The 25000-nt window shown below is 32.5% G+C and overlaps 2 protein-coding genes across 2 annotated transcripts in view; one reads left to right on the top strand and one right to left on the bottom strand.

Annotated features, from left to right (window-relative positions):
• The window catches only part of LOC127862023 (uncharacterized), a 339308-nt gene that overhangs the window by 220581 nt on the left and 93727 nt on the right, over positions 1-25000 (bottom strand). The gene's annotated exons all lie outside the window — the stretch shown is intronic.
• LOC127861790 (gamma-aminobutyric acid type B receptor subunit 1-like) overlaps positions 5398-25000 on the top strand; it is a 26535-nt gene continuing 6932 nt past the window's right edge. Inside the window, exons 1-7 of the mRNA XM_052400470.1 lie at positions 5398-5526; positions 10137-10274; positions 14276-14446; positions 14901-15002; positions 17897-18092; positions 23800-23946; positions 24863-24952. Of these exons, the coding sequence (XP_052256430.1) occupies positions 5398-5526; positions 10137-10274; positions 14276-14446; positions 14901-15002; positions 17897-18092; positions 23800-23946; positions 24863-24952 (973 nt within the window). The remainder of the gene's footprint in view (positions 5527-10136; positions 10275-14275; positions 14447-14900; positions 15003-17896; positions 18093-23799; positions 23947-24862; positions 24953-25000) is intronic.

The following is a 25000-nucleotide window of genomic DNA, read 5'->3' as shown; positions in this document are numbered from 1 at the left end:
AAAGTTGTATGGTTTGTTAGATTTATTGTGAGCAGCTGTACATGACAAATTTATAAGGAATACAATGAATAAAAAACATACATTAATAAATAAAGATATAAATATAATTATCAATATAAATTTATATTTAAATAAAAAATAAATATACATACATATGTATATATTCAGATTAATGATTAGTATCATTATAATACCTACATCCATTTTGAATATGAATGATCAGGAATAATTATAATATATTATTAATAAATACATGTTTATTTAACATTATTGTAATTGCATAACCATTTCAACAAACATGCCCAATGGTCTTGTTGATGTAGTTGTTGTTGTTGTTGTTTTGTAAAATGATCACAAGAAAAGCGAGTCCTGAATTGGTAACCTTAAATTGTTATTGACATGAAACCATGGTTCAACGACAATCTGCTGAAGCATGGAACGCTATCTTATCGTTTCTGTTGGTAAAAATGCATTTGTCTAATACATTTATGAAAATTATTTGCATCTTGCAACCACATATAAAGAAGTGAAACTCCAGCTCCTGGAGCAGTATTCAATTCTCATTATATACAATTAGTTGTTCTTTTATATAAGGCAAGTGACCAACTGCCAAAACAGTACGTAACAGCACAATACGAAACAACATACACACATCGGAGAATAAATGCAATTATTTATGACCACATATAGTCTCTTCAACATTCTATTGAGGGCTCGCGCAACTCTAAATTGGACATTTGACCTTAAGTTTACTCCTGCAGATTCGACACAGAAAAATATGTGCAATATAAAGAAGTGAAAGGCCCATTTAGAACCGGTAAACGTCTTTAAGTAGATATGCATGTCGTAATAGATTATTTCGAGTACCATGACATACCTCTAAACAATGTCGATTCAAACGACAACTATCATTATATAAACATTTTATGTGACCCCTGATGGTCGATATCAATCTAGTGGTACCACAAAACACAGACACAAAACAACACTTTCACAATTAAATCTATAACATGGTTGCAATTATTAGTATTGTCGCGTAAACTTAGTTTAATAAATAACAGCCTACACGTATCAGCGATGGTCACCTCTTCAAGAAGTCACACAACACATGTTTTTAAATGGATATATAAATAAACATGAAAGCCTAACATAACAATTCAAGAAACAATTGATATAAGTTATGTTGCTTTTAAGAAATGATATGATTTTCAGTTAAAAAAAAATCGAATTGAACAAAGTAAACAATTTGATACCAAGACGCAGTGCATCCCCTGCGAGTGGATGTTCATGAATTCATGAATGATTCATAAACTTTACAAACAGTTCATGAACAGCTCATGATAAGTTCGTGAAATTGATGAGAGCAAGTTCATGAACTAAAGTTCGTGAATGGTTCATGAACACGCATTCATGAACCATTGAAGAATGGTTCATGAACAAGACGGTTTAATAATTTATTAAAGAAAGATTCATGATTTAGTTCATGAGCTAATGATGAATGATTCATGCACCTTTAAATCAAGAAGTATTCATGATTTGGTTCATTAACTAATGATGAACGATTCATGCACCTTAACAGATTATGTGGTTTATGAATTGTTCATAAGACATTCTTGACTTTGTTTTAAAGAACTAATGAGGGTTTTTTCATGAATCTGAAAAATGGTAATGATTCAACAACAAAATTGTGAAAATGATTCCCCATTTGGTTAAATAATTGATCTAGAACTTTTCATGAACTTGAACTTAGTATGTGGTTCAAAAAAGGTATATTGTATATTTTTGCCTTTTATTTAGAACTAATGAAGAACTTTTCATGAATTGCTGTTTTTACAAAGGAAGAATATTGTTGACACAGGAAGTTGAAACGGCAGCAAAATGAAGACACATCATGGTTTATATTAAATTTGGAAATGTAAGTCTTTAATAAATTACTGGCTAAACTGATCAGCCATTGGTTCAATTACAACTTCCTTGGAACTGTCAGTGTAACCATTTTCATAAAAAATTAATCATAAATTATCAGGCTGATTTAAACAGAAGACAAAAGAAAGAAATTAACATGTCATCCAAAATAGTTAATATCCGAATATATGGTCACTTTTGACATCTTAAAATAACAAATACTTTTTTTCTGTTGGAAAGCATATGCTTGCATACAGCATTTTACTTCAAATCCTTTGTAAACAACCAGATTCTAACTTAAAATTTATCCTATATGACTAAGTTTAGTATTTATTACCAGAAGATAGGGCAATTCTTGTCTGCAGTTTTTTCAGTAACTAAAGCATAAAAATGTAAGAACCGATCAGGTATCAGCAGACTCAGTTGATATCTGACTTGCTCTTACATTTTACTCTGTCAAATAAATTATAAAGTGTCATGTTTAATGGTTTGATATTGAGAAATGTGCCACTTCCCATGGAAGGAGGGTCAATAATAATTATAAGCTTGATTTTAAATGGTATGCATTAACATCTTGCATTCATTGTTCTTGAAGTATTCATGAAGTGAGTGAGTTCCAACATCACTTGGTTCATAAATAGTTCTAGAACATTAAATTCATGAATTAATCTTGCTCTTTTTATGAAATTCCAATCATGAACTATTCATGAACTCTTCATGAAGGTAAAATCGCCGCTTCATAAAGTGATCATGAAATATGCAAGTTTATGAAGGTTCATGAATGATTCAATGTTCATGAATGATTCATGAACAAATTGATTCATGAATGGTTCATGAACTTATATTTCAAGAACTATTTCAGAAAGCGGCCATTTAACCTTCATGAAGAGTTCATGAATAGTTCATGAATGTTGTTCATGAATGATGCAAGAATGATTCATGAATGATTCATGAACAATTCATTAAACTCTCGCAGGGGATTTTAAACGCAAATAGTAACAATAAAAAACACATAATATTTTACAAATAATAACAAGTGAATTTGCAATTTCTCGGCAAGCCACTATGAAGTTTTTGTGTTATATAATATTATAGAACAGTAACTAATACGTCTCTGTTAATTGTAGTTCATTAATTAATGTGCTGATATTTAGTTAATTTTGTTTCGAAACAATAGTTATATGCACATGTATACGGTTCTTTATTTTTTTGTTGGTGTTATGTTATGTGCAGGGTTTGGCACACGCATGAAACAATTGTTTCCCTGAAAAAAAATACGGTTGAAACAATAGAAGCTATCTTGGCTCATTGGCATATGGAAGACTAAACGTCCACTAAGTTACAACATACCAACGGAATATGTTCGTTTACTTTAAGTGATGATATCCAAAAAGGAATAAAAAATATATACAAGCATAAACTAGCATAATTATGAAATTACGAATCAGATAAGAATAATATCTGATAATCATTTACCTGACTGGAAAAATAACGAGTTAAAAAGCCATTTGTCCAAACGTATTATTAGCAACGCGTAAACGTGACACACACTTTCGAGACACCTTATCTCAATTGCAAACGATCCCCAATTATTCGGATGGTTTCATATCATTTTATATCTAGGTATCACTTATTTGCTTCATTATGTGGTTCATTACTAAAAGTATTGAGTCGTTAGCGTAGTCATTAAGTTTTTACAGAAGAAAATAAGTAACTTGATTAGGATGTTTTAAATCAATATTTTGATGACATTATACAGTGAAACCTCTCTTATATGTATGTTTGTATGTTTAGTCCCTTATCAGGAATAGTTTAGAGGCATGTTAAGAAAAGAAACATCTTAAATATTCTGGTATTGCCATTTTGCTGAAGCTTATCACTTTTTTCTCCACTCATTATGTTGTATAACAGACACTTCAAATTTGTATAAGGCACATTGGCCTAAAACAGAATAATAAAATAATCATCAGTTATAACATATTAGTTTTTAAATAAAATAACACTCATTACTTGTTTTTGAAGATTTTACATATGAAACTTATATATTAATTGCATAATTTGTTAAACTAGTTAATAATAGACGGACATACAGTCTTGTATCGACTTGCACAACGTACACCGTCAATATTACATAATGAAAGCAGTACAGATTGCCAATTGTGAGAATAACACGGCTGTATACAAATCATTTACATAGCGAATGAAGTGGCGTGAGAACAAATTAAATGTAACAACAATAACAAATAAGAAGAGTACGAACATTTAGGATATAAACGAATAAATACATATGTATTTATTCGTTTATATTCTATATGTTCGTACTCTTCTTATTTTCTATATATATCTAGATTTAGATTTAAATATCAAGGTAGAAAACCTATACAAGATATCTTTTATCAAATCCCGTATAACGAATGGAGCTGCATGTTGGTTTCGACCCATTTTAATCTAAGTATTTATATAAGAAAAGCTTATTTCTTTTTACGAAATTGACTGATAACTGCCGTCTTGATAGACGATTTTATAACATTTTGTCGATAATCATTTATTGGCGCGATTATCTGTCAATTATCCACACTCAAGCGCATATAATAAAATGTCAACATGACATAATTTATTTAGACGCCCATCTCGATCGAACGTTTAATATTTATAGGTTATTAGACGTTTCACTGTACAATACGGAGATATATTTGGACGAGCACACAGTTTGACGTCATATTGGACGAGCCGTCAGGCGAGTCAAATATGACTTCAAACTGTGTGCGAGTGCAAATATATCACGTATTGTACAGTTTAAACGTCTAATAAGCTTTTTATTTTATATCCCTTTCTTCAGCTCTTTGTTTTATTTTAATTTTGATTTTAAAATGCTTTAATTGCATCTATGCTATTTTCAAGACAAGCGCCCGTGTGAGTCGATTATAGTACATTCGGATACTTTTTTCGGTAACGGCTTTTATCGTTATAAAACAATTGCTTGGTGCACTTGTACTCAACTGTCCAATATGGAAAAAATACAGACTTTTTGGATCCAATACCGGAATATATTGGACGGTCACGTGGTACATATGAAGAATGGCGATTGGATGAATTTATTGGATATAGAATAAAACAAGATATCGTTCACTCGTTGCTTTTCTTCGCTTAGCGACAACATGAATTCGTTCATCGCAAAGAATTGCCATTTGTCTTGATTACGTCGTGTAGAAGGAATACTGTATATAAATATCTTGGTACAGAAATATAAGTATTATATATGAGTTATCTCAACGATATGTTAGTGTGTAAAAATATGTTCTTTGATAACACTTGAGTTGACTATATCAACTGTTAACCTCTTTACTATTTAAACATACATAAATCTTAATTATTCATCGAGGCAAAAGCTTTAGCCTGGCAATGCTGTTGGCAATATTCTTAGCACACGTTGCCGGATGTTACGCACTGGATGGTAAACCGAAGGAGCTTCGCCTTCTTGGGATGCTACCGATGACAGGAACTACTTGGCCAGGAGGCAGCTCGTGCCTTGTACCGGTTCAGATGGCCTTGGAGGATGTCAACGCATATCCGGGCCTACTTTACGGATACAATCTCACCTACGAGTACATCGACTCCATGGTAGGACAACTTACATATGTAATGTTTTTATTTCTTTTTGTTTGTTGATAAAATGTGTTAGCTGTTGTGATTTGTTTTTGGCGTAGCTGTATAAACCAGATTTTCACCTTAGCTAACCTTTGTTTAAGTCCGACAAAATTTTGATAAAATTGCCCTCTAGAAGCCCGGAAAATATTCAAATGGAAAACATGCAATCTACAAACAGTTACCAAACTTACATTAATAGTAATTTCATTTGACTTTCTATTTTGTGACGTAAATGGTATGAAAAGGGATACTACTGGTATTTTGCAACGATATTAAATGCGTGTTAAGCAGGAAATAGTTTTATTTCTTATAAAAAGGATTCAGTGATATAACAGTTTTACACTCAACTCTCAACATCAATACCGTTTGGGTGTACCCCATTTTATTTAGAAGATTAACAGAGCGTTCGTACTTAAAGGCTACGTTCTCATATTTAGTAATTACTACTTTATCGCATTCTGTGCACTAGTATATGTTAGATCATACGAGAAGTGTTGTTCACTATCCTGATATTCGTGATTACCAAAAAACTTTAAATTGTTTTCGACATTGACCGTTAAACAATTGACAGCATTTAGCTTTTAACAAGCCGTCGTTCTAACAATGTAGTTGTGACTCTCACTTTTAATGTTTTCCATCCCGCAATGTATCAAGTTCAGTTCGGGGTCAGAAAAATAATCGTTATATAAACGCTATCGCGTTAACTTGGTCAAATTGAATTTTATTTTGACAAGAAATAACTTTCATTAAGACCTTTGGCGATATTATTATGGTTTGTCATCAATTTTCATCATTTCTATGATAAGTACAAAATTGTGTTTAATTTAATCAAAATTAGTCAACAACATTAACTAATATATTAAGCATGTGCACGATGTTAAACAATGTCCGACAAACCACCAAAACTGGTGTGTTCGAAGAAGGCGAGTATACATATTTCAAATATGTAAAGATGATTCTAATAATAATCATATCTAATAATGCGAAATAATTGCGGTTGATATATTTTGAACTGAACAGAAAAATGGCATTATATAGCTATCTGTGATCTCATTGCTATAGCTCTTTATGATTTATCAACACCAAACACATTCAACAGCGTATATTTGTATTCGAAAGATCGTTCTTTTACAATACTTCATTGTTTTGATTTACAGCAATGTCAGTACTGTTGTATTTTTTCATGTTAAATATTGTTTATAATTTTTTAAAGATTACGTTTGTTTTTTACTGTTTGTAAGTCCATATTACATGTAAGCCGCTTAAAGAAGGAAGTAAAATATTGTGATTTTTGAACTTAAGCTTTTTTATTTGTTATATTCATTTTTTATGTTTATTACAATTGATTATAAATTATAATGAACAATATAACAAAACGGCATAATAAGAAATTAATTGCTATTTGATACATTGAAAAATAAACAAGACAACAACAATAACCAATAATATTCAATATAATAAAACAACATATTTTATTTACATTCATAAATGAAACGTAATTGTTTAAAAATCTGATTGAATTATGATTTCGTTCAGTTTTCGTAAATTCTCACGATTTCTGTTTTAATCATATGTGTGTTTTTTTTAAATCTAGGTATGATCTTTTAAAGATATAGAAGCTCTAGTTTTGTTTATTTTGCTATGTCAAATCATTGAATGCTTTGACAGGCAATGCTGTACTGTTCTAGCTGTATTAAAACGACGATATTCAAGCTTTGTAAATATTAATGGGATATCAATAGACAATCCCATAATCGACAAATTGACCGCCGCCATATTGGCTATTACGTGACCCCGCCGCCATCTTGGTACTGAAGAATTTGACAAAAAACAGCGTTCTACATGGGTGACATGTAGAACGCTGTTATCTGTCAAATTCTTCACGTAATGTTTAAGGCCGAATATGCTGTATTTTTTTTAAGAAAACCTGTCAGGTATGCCTTTTTATTGAAACACAAATATTTCTTTATTGAATTTTATTATTCGAATAAAGGTTATTTCCGCATATAAAGACTATATGTATATATGTAAACTTTGTGATTTTTAAAAGTAATAATTCCGGAGATGTTAATAAGCGAAATTTTAAAAGATTTATGACCGAGATATACAATTTCTTTGAAAATCAGATATCTGCCTTTGATTAAAACAATATTATTTCTTTATAAAAAAGTATATAATTCAAGATATACTCATTAAGACAATGTATATGATTCGATATCGAGGCAGACTTTTTTATTGAATAGTACATATCTTAGTTTTTCTAAAGTTTTATTTATTCTTTACTAATACTTATTTTTAAAGTATCATGTTTAAGATAATGTAAACGCTCCAGCCGAAATAAAATATGTTGTTTTTTCATTAAATAGGTCCAGAAATATTTATAAGCGAAACTCTGTAAGGTTTCATGCAGTGGCAAATTTTTCTTATCAAAAAGTATATGGTTTAGTCTAAAACTTTGTTGCTTTTTATTTATATGTTTTATTTAAAAATCGCTTTCAAACAAAAATATACAGCCGGAAAATATTTTTGTGATTTAAAATGTACGAGTCTTGGCGAAAATGTGTAAGATGTCAGGACATGGCAGGTTTTTTAATTGAAAAGTGAAAATCTGCTTTTGCTTCTATTCTAATGTTAGAATTTAAGTATGCAGCCTGAACAAACTGTGTTTATCTTGTTATAAATAGTTACTTATGTGTTTGCTTGCTTTATTTAATTTCTTAATACACTCTAAATGTACCATAAAATGCTCAACATGACACATATGTTGTTATACGTAAACTTAAATAGTCCCAATAATGTTCGCTACATTTCATCAACGTATTAATTGCTTTCTTAAATATTCACTATACAGTTAAGATTTAAAATAACCTATTAAAGATGAACGCAGTAATGTTTTTCTTCGGTTATTACGGATTGTCAATTTTATTAAATCAATTAAAGGTAAAAGAAACACCATCTGCACTTGAGGAACAAAAGCATTCCCTAAGTGGGAGACGATGTCCCAATTGGGGATTAAAAGGGTTAATTGGTATGTCTGTGACACCATATATCTCTACTTGTGTAGATGCTGTTATTAAGATAAAATAGCATGCGTCACCTTCTAATAGCATGTCAAATTACAATAAAGGCCTAATTCATGCTGAGTTTTATAAGAGTCGTAGATCTTCGTGTCTGGTTTTATGACTCAACAATGCAGATAGACATGATACAAATATTTATTTAAAAAATACGAACTTTTATTTGATCATTGTATCAATAGCAGAGGCGATCTAAATCTTCAAATATATTTAATAAAATCGCGTCACTTCGTTTTATTGTTCAGGGCCCTATACAAACATATAGGTCACTGAATTGTTTCTCAGTACTAAGATGGCGGAGCGCGCGAGTATTCAGGGGCGGTAATCCGGGAGTAATCGATTTCTGGGATTGTCTACATGATGGATTGGTTTAATATCCTGTACACTCGAAACATACTGGTTGTGTGTTAAGTGAAGCTAATCAGTGACATTGACATAATACGTATCAACTTCTAATTAGTTTCAGAGTCGCAGTGTCTAATCAAATAATTAAAATGTTAACGAATTACATGCTAGTCTATGTCCCGTCGTCCCTGGAGAGAACATACATATTTTCCCTTTTCTGTAATGCCTATATTCGCCCCTATCTGTAATTGTGTCCTTTTTACACTTAACATTTATGTCCTTTATGGCACATCATCTAAAACTTTCAATCAGTGAGTTGCCCTGTCTTAGACAACCTTGCATACAACGCGGCCTATATGTCATACTCGGTGCACGGAACACAATAAAGTTTTTAAAGGACCTTGTATTTGGTTTCTGTACTTTGGATTCAATAAGCTGACTTAATCGTATCATCTACTGCGGTTTTAAGCAGTGGGCGATTTGAATAGAACGCCTCATATTTTCATTAGGTATGCTGGTGCATTCAACACGGTTGAGACAGTAAACATGAGGAATATAGTTACGTAATTGTGTGTTTGTTCACGACCCATTAATGTATAAGTGTTGTTTTAAGCCATTTCTTTTGTTTGCGTACTAAATAATAACATATTTAGTTGTTTATCGACGTTCTCTTCAATATAGCAGACATATAATGCCGGTAAGTTTAACAGCTAATACTTTTTTTGATGAGCCAAATATAAGTGCACATATGTAAGCCAGTAAAATACAACTAACCTACCCTTGAAACAAAGACAGAGAGAAATGATGGAACACATAGATTACTTGTTAAGTTTTGAATATATCAGCTGAATAGCCGCTGTTGTGTATTGGATATGGTGTTAGCCTAGCAAACGGGAGGTCATGGGTTCGATCCCCACTATTGGGGCGTTCTTGAGATCTCCCCCAAAAGAAACAAGTAATAGTTCTATAACCCAGGAAATAAAGCCCAGGTAACGGACTCGATTGCGTTTCAATAAGCAAGAGGCTTCAGATGCAATCGAGCTAAAATAAATAAGTTTAAACTATTAAATTTAGCATTAAGTAAATTGATCAACAAACATGTCTTCAAATATTGAGTTTGTATAAGTAAGAGCATGTGTACGTTTTGTTTGCATGTTGCAGTGTACACGTGGTATTTGCGTCTATGAGACGTTCAAGGCCCTTAACGAGTATCCCAGTTACATGATGCTCCTAGGAGACGCGTGTTCACCATGCACAGAGTCGACGGCAGAAGCCTCATATTACTACAATATTACCCAGGTAGCAAGGCAGTACGTTATCCCATTTATGCCTATTGGACTCTCCCTACATTACTACTTTCTACATTATTAACTAAGTAGAAGGTCATTTAGTAATAGTATGCCATTATTACTACAAATTTACCCGTATAGAAGAGCAGTAAGTTATATTGTGTCAATATAACTACAATATCTCAGGGAAGTAGGGCATTAAATAATATTGTATAATTTTTACTAAAATATTGTCCAGGTAGAAGGTCGTGCTGTAATTATTACTGAAATATCTTCCCTTTCAGTAGGTCATTTAGTAATTATTGTGCAATATATACTGTGTAGTAGGCGATTGGGTTATATAATAGCATAATACGTATAATATGACCCAGCAAGTAGGTCATTTAGTAATATGGTGTCATTATTATCACAATATTACCGAGGATTGAGATTATTCAGTAAAATGATGTCATTTCTACTATAACAATAACAAGGTAGTTGACCATGGAATAATATGATGTCGATATTAATACAATTTTATACAGTGAGTAGGCTATGGAGTATTGTTTTTAATAATTACTACTGTATTACTAAGGTAGAAGGCCATTTGATAATATGATGTCATTCTTACCAACGCATAAGCAAGGTAGTAGACGACTTTAACACATATAATGATATTATTACTAAAGCATTGCTAAGGTAAAATGCTATTGTGTAGTAATATGTCATTATTATTACAATAAAAACACAGGTAGAAAATGGAGTTATATAATTATATTATTTACCTAGTTGTAGTTTGCCATTTAGTAATATGCGGAAGTTATAACTACAGCATTACAAAGGATTAAGTATTTTTGATGTAATTATTGCTAAAATAATATCCAGGTATGGACTGAGTAATGTGATGTCAATATAACTTCATCATATAGTAGATGGTGGTGATTTGGTAGGAAGCCCGAAAACATTTTTTTCAGCGTGGCGTTAATTCAGAACGCACTCTTATTGCTTTCTGACTGCACATACATTGTGTCCGTTTAAGGCGTATAAGATCTACTTGGTGTTCCCACAAATATACTTAATGAAGTGCGTTTGTTTCTATATCCGTGCCAAAAATACATGTTAATTATTTTTATTGATTATTCTTAAGACTTGAAAATTCAGTTGGAACAGCAGTTAAAATATTTTTTATGTTCACGACGATATGTTTCATTTATGACGAGTGGCAGAAATCAAGAAAATAACGGCGTCATTAAAGGCACATACGTCCACGCATGAATGAACAAGGGCCACCCCATTGAACTGTCAACCAAAATTTATAAAAATCTAAACCTGACATTAAGAAGTCAGAAAAAAAGCAAACTGTATTTCTTGTTTATAGTTGTTCGCGTAGCGAACAGCTAATTTTGTTACTGAACATTTCAAAGCAGTTCGCGTTATATACGGAAAGCCTACTACCTGCCACACCTGCCGTATCCGCGCTAGAAAGAGTTTTATAATATATGCAAGAGATTTGAGTTCTCCAACAATATTCATTTACAAATGGAAACATTATGTGAATTTCGTGTTAAATTTAATATTTTTTAACGGAACGGAGCTTATATAGAAAAGAATCAATTAACAATGTTTGTATTATACGTGTCGCAGAAGAAATTATTTATGAATGATTAAAATAGTTCACTATCTGCTGCATCTTAATGACGTGGTATAGGTCATTCATATTCAGAGTTAATTAATAGATTAGGGAAACAACGTAATAGTATAAGGTTGTTTATATTCTCTATGAAACGTTGAACAAAAGTTCAACAATAACTCCAGGTATACGATAGACAACAACAACAATGGTTCATAATCGCTTAAACCGAATATAAACAATTAAATAAAACAAGATTTATCCGTTTCGTAATCCCATTCATGCTTCTACAGTGGGGTTTAATTAAATATTTCTGGGAAACGTTCATTTGTTCTCAACAGATAGCTTTTGTATTTACGGGTGATAACAACGTAATAGTTTATATTCACATTTCTCAATTTATAAAACTTTGAACATGAGTTCACCAATTATTACAGGCATGCTAAAGACAACCTCAAAAAATGCTTTTTTTTAATGTCTAAAACCGGATATTAAAAAACAACTTAATATGAGAAGAAATACGTTTTAAAAAGGTAGTCGGCGTAAAAGCTTACTTTGAAAAAATGTTTGCAATTTACGTTTCTAAATAAATAAACTGAAAACAAAAGTTTAACTATTGTGTTTTTTATGTGTTAGTCGCATATTAACCGTCTGAAATGTGTGTTATCATTGTCAACCACAAATTAGTGTAAGTAGATAAAAATTATACTACGTGAGTGCATATCATATGTGTCCTCATATGCCTTATTATGAGTATATTTCTTCACTATCGAAATAAATCGTACGCTAATATTTTATTTAAACGCAGTTTTCTTTCGACATACATTTGAATCACACTTTCATAGCCGCGTTCTGCGAAAATAGGGCTTAAGCGTCTCGGCCAGCGTATCTTAAACCCAACATGTGCATTTGTGGAGTCTGGTCAGAGGCAATGCTGTACGTTACAAAATCAATCAATGTGTTATGGTCTTATTATGTATCTCTTGACCAAACTTAGAGATGCGCAAGCTGAATGGGCTATATATATGAAGGGCGCATATGGAATTAGACCCATTTTCGCATGACGAGGGTCATTAAAATCTCATTGCGAATTGTAAATGGCACATTTAGAACAATTTGTTCGATACAAAATTGAATTCAAAATAGCAAATTTGTAAAATAAGGGCAGCCTATCAAGGCGTTCAGGAACGATTTTCAGCCGTGCTGACCGAGTACGGCAAACATTGTGGTTGGATTGTTAAACGATTACCCTCTTATCGTGACACACCGGACGATTTAGTGAACGAGTACTGACCCTGAAATTCTGCGAGATGGGTATACAGATCGTAGTCCGGAATTCCTTACACTGAACAGTGCTACATCCTTTGCGCTGAACACAGACATCGTGATGATGCCAAGTTCAGAGGCTTTATCTCGAATCAGCATATGAAATATTCGATGGGTAAAACAGCTATGCCGAATATGTCAGAGTTGTTGACACCGTTTGAACTGCTAGGGTAACAAGTAATGCAGTAACAACAAAGTGCGGGTCAACAGGGCTGTCTTTATGACTACCTAATTCGTGAGTAACAAGTATTGCTCGCAGATTTTTATTTTTTTTATTTTTATCAATGATCATAGTGTATATGTTGAAATTGTATATTGTGTCAAAAATCAAAAGTTAAGTACAGGAAATGTTCATAATGAAATTATATTCTTAGTGAGGTATTTAATATTCCAACAATATTCATTTGATATGATGGTGATTGCAAAGTGTCTTTATATTCAGTTCTCATTATCATTTTTATCATACTTTCTATGCTTTCAGAACTACCAAAAAGGGCCGTGTTGGTGTTATTTTGTCTTAGTTATATCTATAAAATAAATAGGATGATAAAAAGAGCACAAAAAAATCGACCCGTGCGTTATGGCATACTCTTTACAAATTTAATTGGCGCGTGCTCATTTCAAACTTGCGATTTATTTTGAAAAATGGGTTGCGTCTTAAATTATGCAATAGCGAACGACTTTAATGCCTTCAGGGCTTTGATTTTCTGATCTGTAGAAACGTCAGGCTATCGTCGCGATATATAACGTTAAATTGGCCAGATAGAATTTGCGCGCGAAGAGTTATGTGTATGTGTACACAATTTTTGTTTACAAAACACAACGTATGTATATAGCATGATCACACCGAACGGTGTCAATGCAAACTGTCTCTGTAATGTAATATCTTTTACAAAAATGTGGCCTAATGGCCAATGTCAGTTGCCATAGCTCGCAATATTGTTACACAAATGGAATGCATGTTTACAATATTCTTTTAAGAAATTTAATTAAAATTCAAGCATCATTTATTGGAATAAAATATATAACGAAACAATTTTTATTCTTTGCAGTTTTGTAGTTGTTTGTGTTTCCAGCTCAGTTACGGTGCCACATCGCCAATCCTTTCGGACCGCGCTCGGTTCAAACGCCTCTTCCGGTTGAGTGCCCCGGATCAGTCTATGAACCCTACCCGCGTCAGTCTCTTGCGGGCCTTCAACTGGAAACGGGTGGCAATAATACACGAGGCCCTTGAGTTCTTTTCTGTGGTACTTTTTCTGGCTTTGGCATATTCCTATGACATAATTGACATATATTAAACAAAGAAGTTCTTATTGTTCAACATGTTAGAAGCAGGACAATGGAAAACTTGTTTTTTGTCTTTATGCAAGATACATGTACATAATTCTGAATCAAAAACATAATACAGAAAAATCTTAGGAAAAATGATGCTTTGTAAAGCTTAAGTACGTATTCTCGGAACAATTGAAACTATTTCACCGACTATTTAATTAATGATTATAATTGGTGACTTATTTAATGTGTCGTAAGAAACGCAGTTGAGATTCCAAACGATACTACAACGGACAGTTGTGCCTGTGTGTTCGCTAGTCTGAGTGATTTCCTGAAATCATAAGAGTTGTGTTAACTTAATGGTTGAATTAGCTGAATCATTGACGTCTTCTTATTATAAGTCATAATATGTTCTAATGTACGTTTCAGTCAATTAACGAGCTTGTGGGGGCCCTTAAGGAAGCTGATATAGAAATAATCTCCCAAGAAGTTTTCATCCAAGATCCGGTCGCAAGACTGTGGAATATGAAGGTATTTGTTTCTTTCTTTTTTAAATCAAGATTTTTTCGGACTGAAAATAACGTAGGCAAACTGTTTTGCTTTAAATAAGCAAGGTTAACCGTTCTTACTAAAATATTATATTTAATTATTCTGACTTAATCACAAAAACAAAAACGATGACTAAACTCATTATGACAAGATATTGAAAAACCGCAAGATAAGGAAAATCAAAACATTGTTACACGAGATTAACAGCAGTGATAAGTAAACCTTGAACCGTGGTTTTAGTTTTTAAAATGTCCCCATTCAGCACTTAGTACAACAAAATATGAAATCCCATCTCATTCAATGGAAAAAAAGCTTAATCGTTTGTTGCAAACGAGTTCAGATATGCGGATAACGAATGTACTTAAACAGTTGTTGAACAATATAGTTGTATCACAAGAATAATTTACACAGGATTTTACTTAACTTATATCACTTATACTTCGTAAATTGCATATATTAGTTTGGTTTGTCTATCCAAATCAAAATATTTAAAATGGCTGTGCTGGTAATTGACATATTGATTCAAACTCCAGACTGTTTATAATAATTGTATACAGGTAATGCCATCAACCATCATGCGATATAAACAAAAAAGAACACAAATGTTCACCGTTCGGAGTAGGTGTGATATGCCTGAGCCTTTTGCCCCTTGCGCACAGGTCAATGTCACTCTCTTAAGTAATTGCAAAACGTGTTGGCAGCAGTAACAGGTAGAATAAATTTATAGCTGTGATAAAAAAACATATCCAGATAAAAAGATCATCGACTTCGTATTGCATTATTGTTCAACAAAAGCTGAAATTCAGACGTTTTAAGTATGTTTTCAAATTATTATGTATGTTTTGTTCCAGGATCACGATGCACGTATTATTTTTGCACACACCTACGAAGACAAAGCAAGAACGATAATGTGTAATGTACGTTATTTTGCATTCATGCAAATAGAAATATATTAACAAACGTATTGAGTTTCAGTTTATTCTCCTCTGGTATGGTGCCTATTAAATACAACAAAACAAAAGGCGATTATAAGATGTATGACTGAAAACTGCGAAAGCAGGTTTAGATTTTCCAGAAGTAATTCTCTCAAGGAATGTTTGACGGACTTCTTACAAAGTTTTTTTTTCGAAAGTTGTCAAAATAAGGTCCCATTTTATCCTTCTCAATTAAAATATAACAATACAGTAGATATGCGTATCTGTAAGCTTTTATCTTAAGAGTGGTTGGAAAGATTTCACGCTCACTTTACACATGTTTTATTTTCCATATTGTAATGGCCCTTTAAACTAATTTTGGTAAAACTATTCCGGAATTCGTCCAAATAAAGCGTTTGTATATACTTAGAAATCTGCATATGTACAAATTAGGCGAACACACGTTAATCGGCATGCTAGTTTCTCAGAATCGGATTGAGGTCTATCATTCAAACATATACTTTATATCGGAATTTTGACCATATTGTATACAATTTCTTTTCTTTAAGAGCCTTTTCACACTTACAATCTTTACACAAAAGAGTTATAGACATGGTACAACTCAACAAGGTACAGCTTTTGAAACTTAGACATCTTATATTTGTATTTAAATTTATTTTTGCATCAGATATTGTGCGGGTTGGGTCAAGGTCGAGTTCATCGTAAGTAATTGATAACAATCGTTTATACGGAATAACTCATTAATAGCGTAGTCATGAACTTAAATATGTGAATTCCTAATATCCAGAAATCGCGAGGGTTGCATTTGAAATCTTGAGGACAAGGTGTTTCATGTGATATGTATATATATATATATATATATATATATATATATATATATATCACATGAAATCCGCTTAAAAACTAAAGCAAACAAATAAAGCAATCGTCATGAAACTGCATACATTCCATCAACACTTCGCTTGATAGTGCATATATGGTCAATATCATACTTTAGATACTTACTATGGATACATGTTTTCCGCTTTTTAAATCGATAAAATGTGAGCTAGTGTATTTGAAGAACATACGTAAATGCCTTACTATGGACATATGTTTTCCGCTTTATAAATCGATAATTTCCTTAGCTATTGTATTTGAAGTTCGTACATACATGCCTTACCATATCCTGGCAGTACATATGAGCTTGATATAATCATGATTTTGGTTTATAATCTTAATAACTTATTGAGCTATGATTATGCATATAATGATTATGCATATATACATTGTACAAGAACTTCATTTTTTCATACGGTCCATATTGGATGAAGGTCAACTGTCAAGGTCTATTTAAGTAAACATGGAAATGGTTTCAACACTAAATATATGCTTATGTACCTAATATTCTTTTAAAGTAGCTAAAGTTAGAGTAATTAAAGAACGATAATTTCTTTCTTTATATATTCGCTAGAGTGTAATCTTTTGCAATATTATGAGTTTTTTTGCAAAATAAAAAAAACGGAACTATTCATAAGCTTAAATATCTTATAAACTTAACTATTAACTAATTAACAAGAAATCATATTTAGAAAATAATCGCAAACAACTCTGAAAAGAACAAGAAAAGTAGAGCGCGCTGGCCATTTAGAGGTCATTTAATGTACGCAATGTTTGATAATTTCAAACATATTTTTTATTTAAAATATGTGTATCAAAACACTGTACGGATGTTCACTCTTGTTTTTAGTTTAACAAAACACGAAAAGTCTAAAGATAACACCTTGATTTACAACAACTAGACAAACCATGCATCTCTGGCGTGTGGAAGCAATTTGTATACACATGCAATTTGTGTACATAGAATATCTGCTTTTCTTGGAATTTCAAAGTCAATGCCAATTGTTTATACAACAACAAGGCATGTTGGAATTTTTCATGCATGCGTTTTATAACGATCAGGCGTACAAGCTAGGCATGTATGGGCTGAAGATCGTGTGGATATTCCCCGGTTGGTACGCCGAGAACTTCTGGCAAACTCAACAGAATGACATCGGCTGTACTTCAGAACAAATGAATGCCGCAGTCGAGGGTTCTTTCCTCACAAGCGCTATTTTCTACAACCCTATAGAGGAGAGGGGAATCGCAAATATAACAAGTACGTAGGACGTTATAGAGTCTTATGGTGCGTTTTGAATAAAACCGTTAAAGCCACCGCCTTCAAATTTGTTCTTACTTGGGTAAGAACCTCAAAACTTAACGGATGTTTAAGCTAATATAAATTGATGTTTGTATAAAATAATGTGTTCATGTTATTCGAAGGAAATTAAATAAATTAAGCCACGCTCTATTAAAACCGGGCCTGATACATGTGCGTAAAGTGTCAGCCAGGATAAGCCTGGGCCGGACGACACTTTTTTGCTTTACGTATTATTTCGTTAAAAAAAGTATCCTGTTAACGATAATAAAGTCTAGGATAATGTTGTCCTGACTGAAGAGGCTTATCGAGGACGATCCTTTACATACATGCATTAAGTACAATTTCCACAGTGCGAGGTTCATAGATACTTATGTTGGCGGAATACGCGTTGTGATAGAAAATTTAAGGAGCGAAATCCAGGTTCAACCTTTTACTTGCAACTCATCAAATCAACAACAAATCATAACGGGCGTGAGGTCACAATGGGCAAGCGTGCGTGAACGTCACGTAACAAATGGCGCGTTATATGCCAACGTTACAAAATCCCAACAATACTGTACAAATAATCATGGAAAGCTAATGGTCAAATGTAAGATGTTAGGTATTACTTAGTGTAGTGATTTCTACTGTTACTAAACTGTTTCATTAACTAGCCGTTAAATATTTTTGCAACACGGATTTAGTGTAATGGTGTTTGGTTTGTCACTGGTTTGTACATTTGAAGAGAATTACACATGGTTTTAATAAATGTTTAATGCAGTGTATTAACCGCTTCGAATCGGCCTAAGCATAATCTTTACGTCATTCCTTTTGTATATAATTGCAAAGAATGCACTGGAACTTTCGATTAAACACTATTTGCAGCCATCCGCTTATAAATCCCTCTCGGGCCAATGTTCACGAACCCATTCGTAGAAACAAGAACGACAGCCTTCTTATTTTTCTGATAATATTAAACATACTGTTCAATTACGAAAGACGTACTTAGTGTTTGAAAAGGATTGATTAATTAGCTTTTTACACGCCCATTGTCAATTAAAGGGACATTTTCATTTTTAAAAGTAGTTAAAAACCAACTTGTAGTTAGTAAAATTTTAATACAACCAATTGAAACTTTAGACTTTGAATGATGAAAAATTTGATATGGGTGCATTGCGTGTGCTCTCAATAAACATGACAGTCACTAAAAAATCGTATATATAATATACTCTGTAAGATACGTTATACATTATATCTTTTCAAATTAAAACTACACAATTGACAACTATCCAAAGATATATTATTCATTTGAATGAAGGAATGAAATATTATAATAATCATGATAAGTTTTTTTCCGTATGGCTTTTTATCATAACAGTTAAAATAAATATATATATATATAATACACAAGTTCAAGGATGTCTTCCTGCCATGTATAGTGTATGTGTAAGACAAACATATTCTTCCAAGATATTGCTGTCATAACATCAGTCTATTAGTATCTCATTTACAGTGAAATAATTTGCAGTTTATATGTGGAGAGAATGGTATATATTTTGGTAAAATGAATAGTACTGTCTTTTTAACTTATCTTACAAAAGTATATCATGCTTTGCAGAAAGCACATTTTAGAAAAAAACATATCAATGAATGACTGGCATTCCTTACTCTAGTAATAAAATCGTTTTAAAAGCCTAAACAGAACCACTTGCTGAAATAACTGCAAAAACATGAAATTGTTAGCGTATCTTACATTTAACCTTATATAGTGTCAACTTAACTCCTTGTTTAAGATGTTTGCTAGTTTAAAATGAAACATTATTTGTATATATACATCATGCATTATGAGTTTAAAATCATCCGATGTAAGCCATGCTGGACTGATATTTTGGCATTTTATGCCACTACAAAAGTTAACGTATCTTACAGTGTGAATTTGTCTTAGAAAACAACTTCGTGCATAGTCTGTTGCTAAATATCTGTTTAAACTATTAATTAGTCAATGTTTTATTATTGCAGTGGCTATATATATATAATTGCATTATACAAATATAAAGTCTACAGTGTCAATGAAAAAGAGACATTATGCAAAGTGCTACATGTGCTTATTAACAAATCGCTTTAGTTCATTGTTCATTCTGTAAAAGAATCAAGTTATATCATGACCAAACTATTTATGCCAGAAGTCTAACATTATTAGTAGCGTATTGGTAGTCATATACCGGTATAATCAAGTAAGATAACACTTTATTTTAAATAAATGTGATGAATATAAAAGTCGTATGAAATCTAACAGTACGAGCACTCGTTGACAAGTTCTTTTAAAGTATTATTTGTGTGATTATTTGTGTCATCTTAACTGTATACAGCGCCAAGAAAAGATCATGCACTAACCAAGTGACAGCTATTAGATAAGGTAAATTAAAAAAAGACAGCGATTTTCATTAATGTAATTATTATACGTTTATTAGTCTACATTCTCCATGAAACACAGATTGTGCAGTTTATTGTAAACAAACTGCGTTTTGCCATTGCGAATTTCATGGAGGTATCTAGGTTTATCTACTACTGTAACATGTCAAATCATTAAATTTATCATGTGCCTGCACAGGTCATTCACATTCAAATTATTTCCCTATCACTGTATTCTTTCTGATACACCCATGGTGGAGTTCGGATAGAAATGTAAGATACCTTAGCAAAATTGTAAGATACACTATCAAAAACACAAGGCCTAATAAGTATTGGTATTGGCAAATTATATACGTATTTATATTTTAATGTATGAAATGTTGACCCTTGTTATATCATCCAAGCATGCATTTACTGACAGCATAAAATTCATCTTATAAATATTGTGCCCTAAACATACCATAGAGCGTGTAAAATACGTTAACTTTATGTAAGATACGTTAAGCCAGTGTGTTACGTTTTATGTACTAAACAGCACATTTATTCATTAACAAGACCTTAAATATTAAGATTAAAGTATAATATCATGTAAAACACAAAACAAATTATTCTATAACGGTAACCTATCCCAGCAATAACGTATTAAATTAACCAAGGGTCCAAAATCAAACTTTATATCAAGTTATAATGAACATGCCTACAGAACCATAGTAATAAACCAAGAACATGGTTCTGTCGAGTCTATCTAATGTTAGCTTTGCTCGTGTGTGGTTTAAAGAATCTAAATATAGGATTTTGACAAATAGGAAACTGATTACATTAAAGCATATTAACGTATCTAACATAACGGATCTTACCAGCATTTTTAGTTTTGTATTACCATCATACTTTTTGTCGTTCGAATTACATGGAGAATAATAGGTTAGTGTTGATTATAGATCGGGTTTATCATGCGAGGCTTAGAAAACAAAAAGCACGAGCCTTTGCGAGTGCTTTTTCGTTTTCGTGCCGAGCATGATAAACCTGATCTATAATCAACACTAATCTATTATTCTATTAATCCCATTTTTTATTCAGTAAACTTTTTTTTATTTAAACACAACTAGTTTTCATGAGTGTGTGACGTAATTTGATAATGACTGTAGTGTAACCAAGGTCAGTGTATTACTCCGCGTTCCAAAAATAACCGCTGATCAAATAAAAAAAAATTAAGCAGAATATCGTTCTGTAACAAAGAGTCGAGCGTTATTAATTACAATTTTAATCATATTGAATTGCAAATCTTAAAGTTTTATAATATCAATATGACATTAAGTTGTTATATACAAGGAACTACATTTGTTTACAACGTTGCCTTACACCACACACAATTCACTTTCGATATCAAACTATCAAGTCGATCACGAGGTGCACAATATTTGCTTCTTTGTTACGAATTTGACGAAATAACAAAGATTACTTGGATTTAAGCTTATTTTATACATTAATATTTTAAATGTTGAAAGTGGCACCAAAGAATTGTGAAGCAAAATTGTTCGAACTAGAGAAAGACTTTTGCTGGTGAAGTGACTGGGTGGGGCGAACATCAAGATCAACTTGTTGAAGTTGTTTGACAGGAGACAGTGGTATGTCTAGGCTGCATTTCAGCCATAGTTACGGTGCATGAAGGTGAACAAGAGGAAGCTGTTGGATTGCTACATTTACTGGACTGAGCAAGAACACTTTTGCTGCTGTTCAACAGATATGTTGGAACAATTGGATATGGACTGGACATTTGTGTGCCCTGTTATAGCCATGGTTTCAGTGGGTGCAATGTTTGCATTTCGAAGTTTTTGGATCAGGAATTTGCGAACTGAGTGGTTCGTTATTCTCTTGTGCTTGGGAAAGCTGGTGTCTTTTGCCCTGGCCTTCAGCATCTGACCTAGCTTGTTGACACCCAATTGTTGACGCAAGAACCATTGGGATACTGTGTCATTTGTGCGTATTTCCAGATAGAAAGGATGCTAACTTGAAGAAAAAAAACAGATGGACGCATATCCGAGTACAACTTGTAAATTAACACAGGATTTCTTGGTCTAGACGATTGTTTTCTACGGTCAAAGAGGAGCAACTCGAACTGACTTCTTCAAAGGGGAGCAACAACAGCAGAACCTATTTGCATCATAGTGTAAAATGTACCTAATACTAGAGGTTTTAATGACAAAAAATGACAACAAACACGTTTTTTATTACTTTTCTTTGTTTTAAGGTCATTAAGATTGACAAACATTTGAGATTGTTTTTATTATTGATGCACTTGGCAAATACAGGTGACAAGGTGCGTGGGAAAAAGTAGTCCCGGTTCAGCAGTTGATGATGTCATTTTGTGCCGTTGATTATAGCCTTGCCGTTGATTAAAGATGAAATTTTCTAAACACGGCTTTAATCAACCGAATTCGCTATAAAAGTGGGATACAATAAATGTTCTGTATCTTTTCATAATAGTTCAGGTGACTAAAGAACTTAACCTGGAATATCATAGTTGTGTTCATTTGGATTATTCAGTCGTTAGAGTGTTAACGTATCTTTCACAAACTGTACGCACCAATTAAAAATTCGAATTTCGTCAATTTGTGTTGTTTTAATTCTCAAGCGATGAGTCTTATTATTATTATAAACATATAATATGACCACTGCCAATGTCATATACATATAATTCAAACTATATTTACATAATTTCATAGCAACTATGTGTTACCAAAATTTGTTAACGTATCTTGCCGTAGTTTATAAGACACTCATTTAATATGTTATGTGAACATAATGATCATGATTTCAGTGTCAATTGCATATTTTAATGTTTTCCAGTTATGTTTCCTTCAGTTCACAAACAAAATCCCTTTCTAAATCACCAGTTAATAATATTGTGTGTCCCTACCACTTTATCACCAACGCCTGGGACATTAGAAATATTACGTTTTAGAGGTATCGTCTATGTCGTATGTCGTCAAATATCTACTTAAAATGACTTTTAATTCGGTAAAAAGTTCTGTGTTCGGGTACCAGCCTTCGATATCTGTCGAAAACAGCTTCAAAACTTAGCACATTTAGTATCAATTAAAATATATAGGCACGGGACAACTACAATATGAAAATGTCCCTTTAATTGGCATTGGGCGTACAACATTAATAGGAATAGTTTTTTTCTATGTTGCACTCGATGGGTAAATTCGTTGGTACAAAGTTAAATTTACACGTGAGAAAGATTATAAAGAGAATTTTTTTCTCTTGGCAGGTTCAGAGTTCCAAAAGAGGTTCACAAGCCACCCGTCCTACAACCAAGCCACTAGCGGCTACGACATAGTGTCTGGACAGTGCTACGATCATATCTGGCTAGGTGCGATGGCTCTAAACTGCACAGTCAGTGCTCTGGAAAGCATGGGTAATATCGTTAATAGGCTTGTTTGTATTTATTGTATTTAATGTTAATCTCACATATTGTAACACGACCAAAGCAGCAGAAGCCATCGCCCTGTAATTGGTACGCAACTGTTCTCCTCACTCGTGTTATTTGGTAACAAACTATGCTATATACAATGTAGTTTTATTCCTTTAGTTGTATTGTGTATGCCACTATCTCTTAAAACATGAGTGTTACCTTCGCCCAAACCAATTAATATTTAAAGGTTTATTTTACAGACTTAAATGAATACGATATCAATGTGATTTTCATTGCAATATTATTTTCATTAAGCTGTCTAGTCGTCATAAATACATGGTATTTCAACCAAATTGGTATTCGGATTCGTTTAAGGACATCCTAAAACCTTGGACCAGTTCACATACGCGGATGGGGACATTGCAGATATTATTTTTGACTGTACCAGGAAGGCATCCATTGTTGGTGTGGCTGGGCGGGTTTCTTTCAACAATGGCTCAGATCCAAATAAAATCATAAAGGTGGAGAGAATACAAGGTGGTATTCGTTTTGATTATTGTTGTGTTTTATAGAATCATCACATTTTACCACAAAAATTCGCGCTCCTATATAACAAGTCCGCCTTTTCTAAACGCGTACGTTTAATACTGTTCAATATCGTGTTCAAATTTTAGTTTCATTATCTTATTTTATCAGTTATATATCATTCTGAAAAGTTTTTTAAACGTTAAATAAACATGTTAACCTCATCACATTGTATTTTTATATATCTAAACAATGTTTTCTTCTTTTGCCGTTAACGTTTTTTCTGCAAATTAAGTTTGCCTATTATACACTAGTTAAATTGTTGTTTTTACATTTATTTTTTTATTTATGTTTGTGAAATAACTTAACTAACATTTACATAGTTATGTTTAAGGGGGAAAGCGAGTCTTGGTGGCCTACTTCCGACAGGATCTCGCCCCTGATTCTTACTTTGAGTGGATCAAAGGTGCCCTCGTCTGGAAAGGTTCGGCATATTTTTCAAAACAGTGTTGTCTTTCTAATGATTAATCCT

The sequence above is a fragment of the Dreissena polymorpha genome, chromosome 16 (genome assembly GCF_020536995.1).
Source record: "Dreissena polymorpha isolate Duluth1 chromosome 16, UMN_Dpol_1.0, whole genome shotgun sequence".
In the NCBI taxonomy this organism is placed as follows: Eukaryota; Metazoa; Mollusca; class Bivalvia; order Myida; family Dreissenidae; genus Dreissena; species Dreissena polymorpha.
Note: the sequence above shows the minus strand (reverse complement) of the source record. Positions and strands in the feature narration are given on the sequence as shown.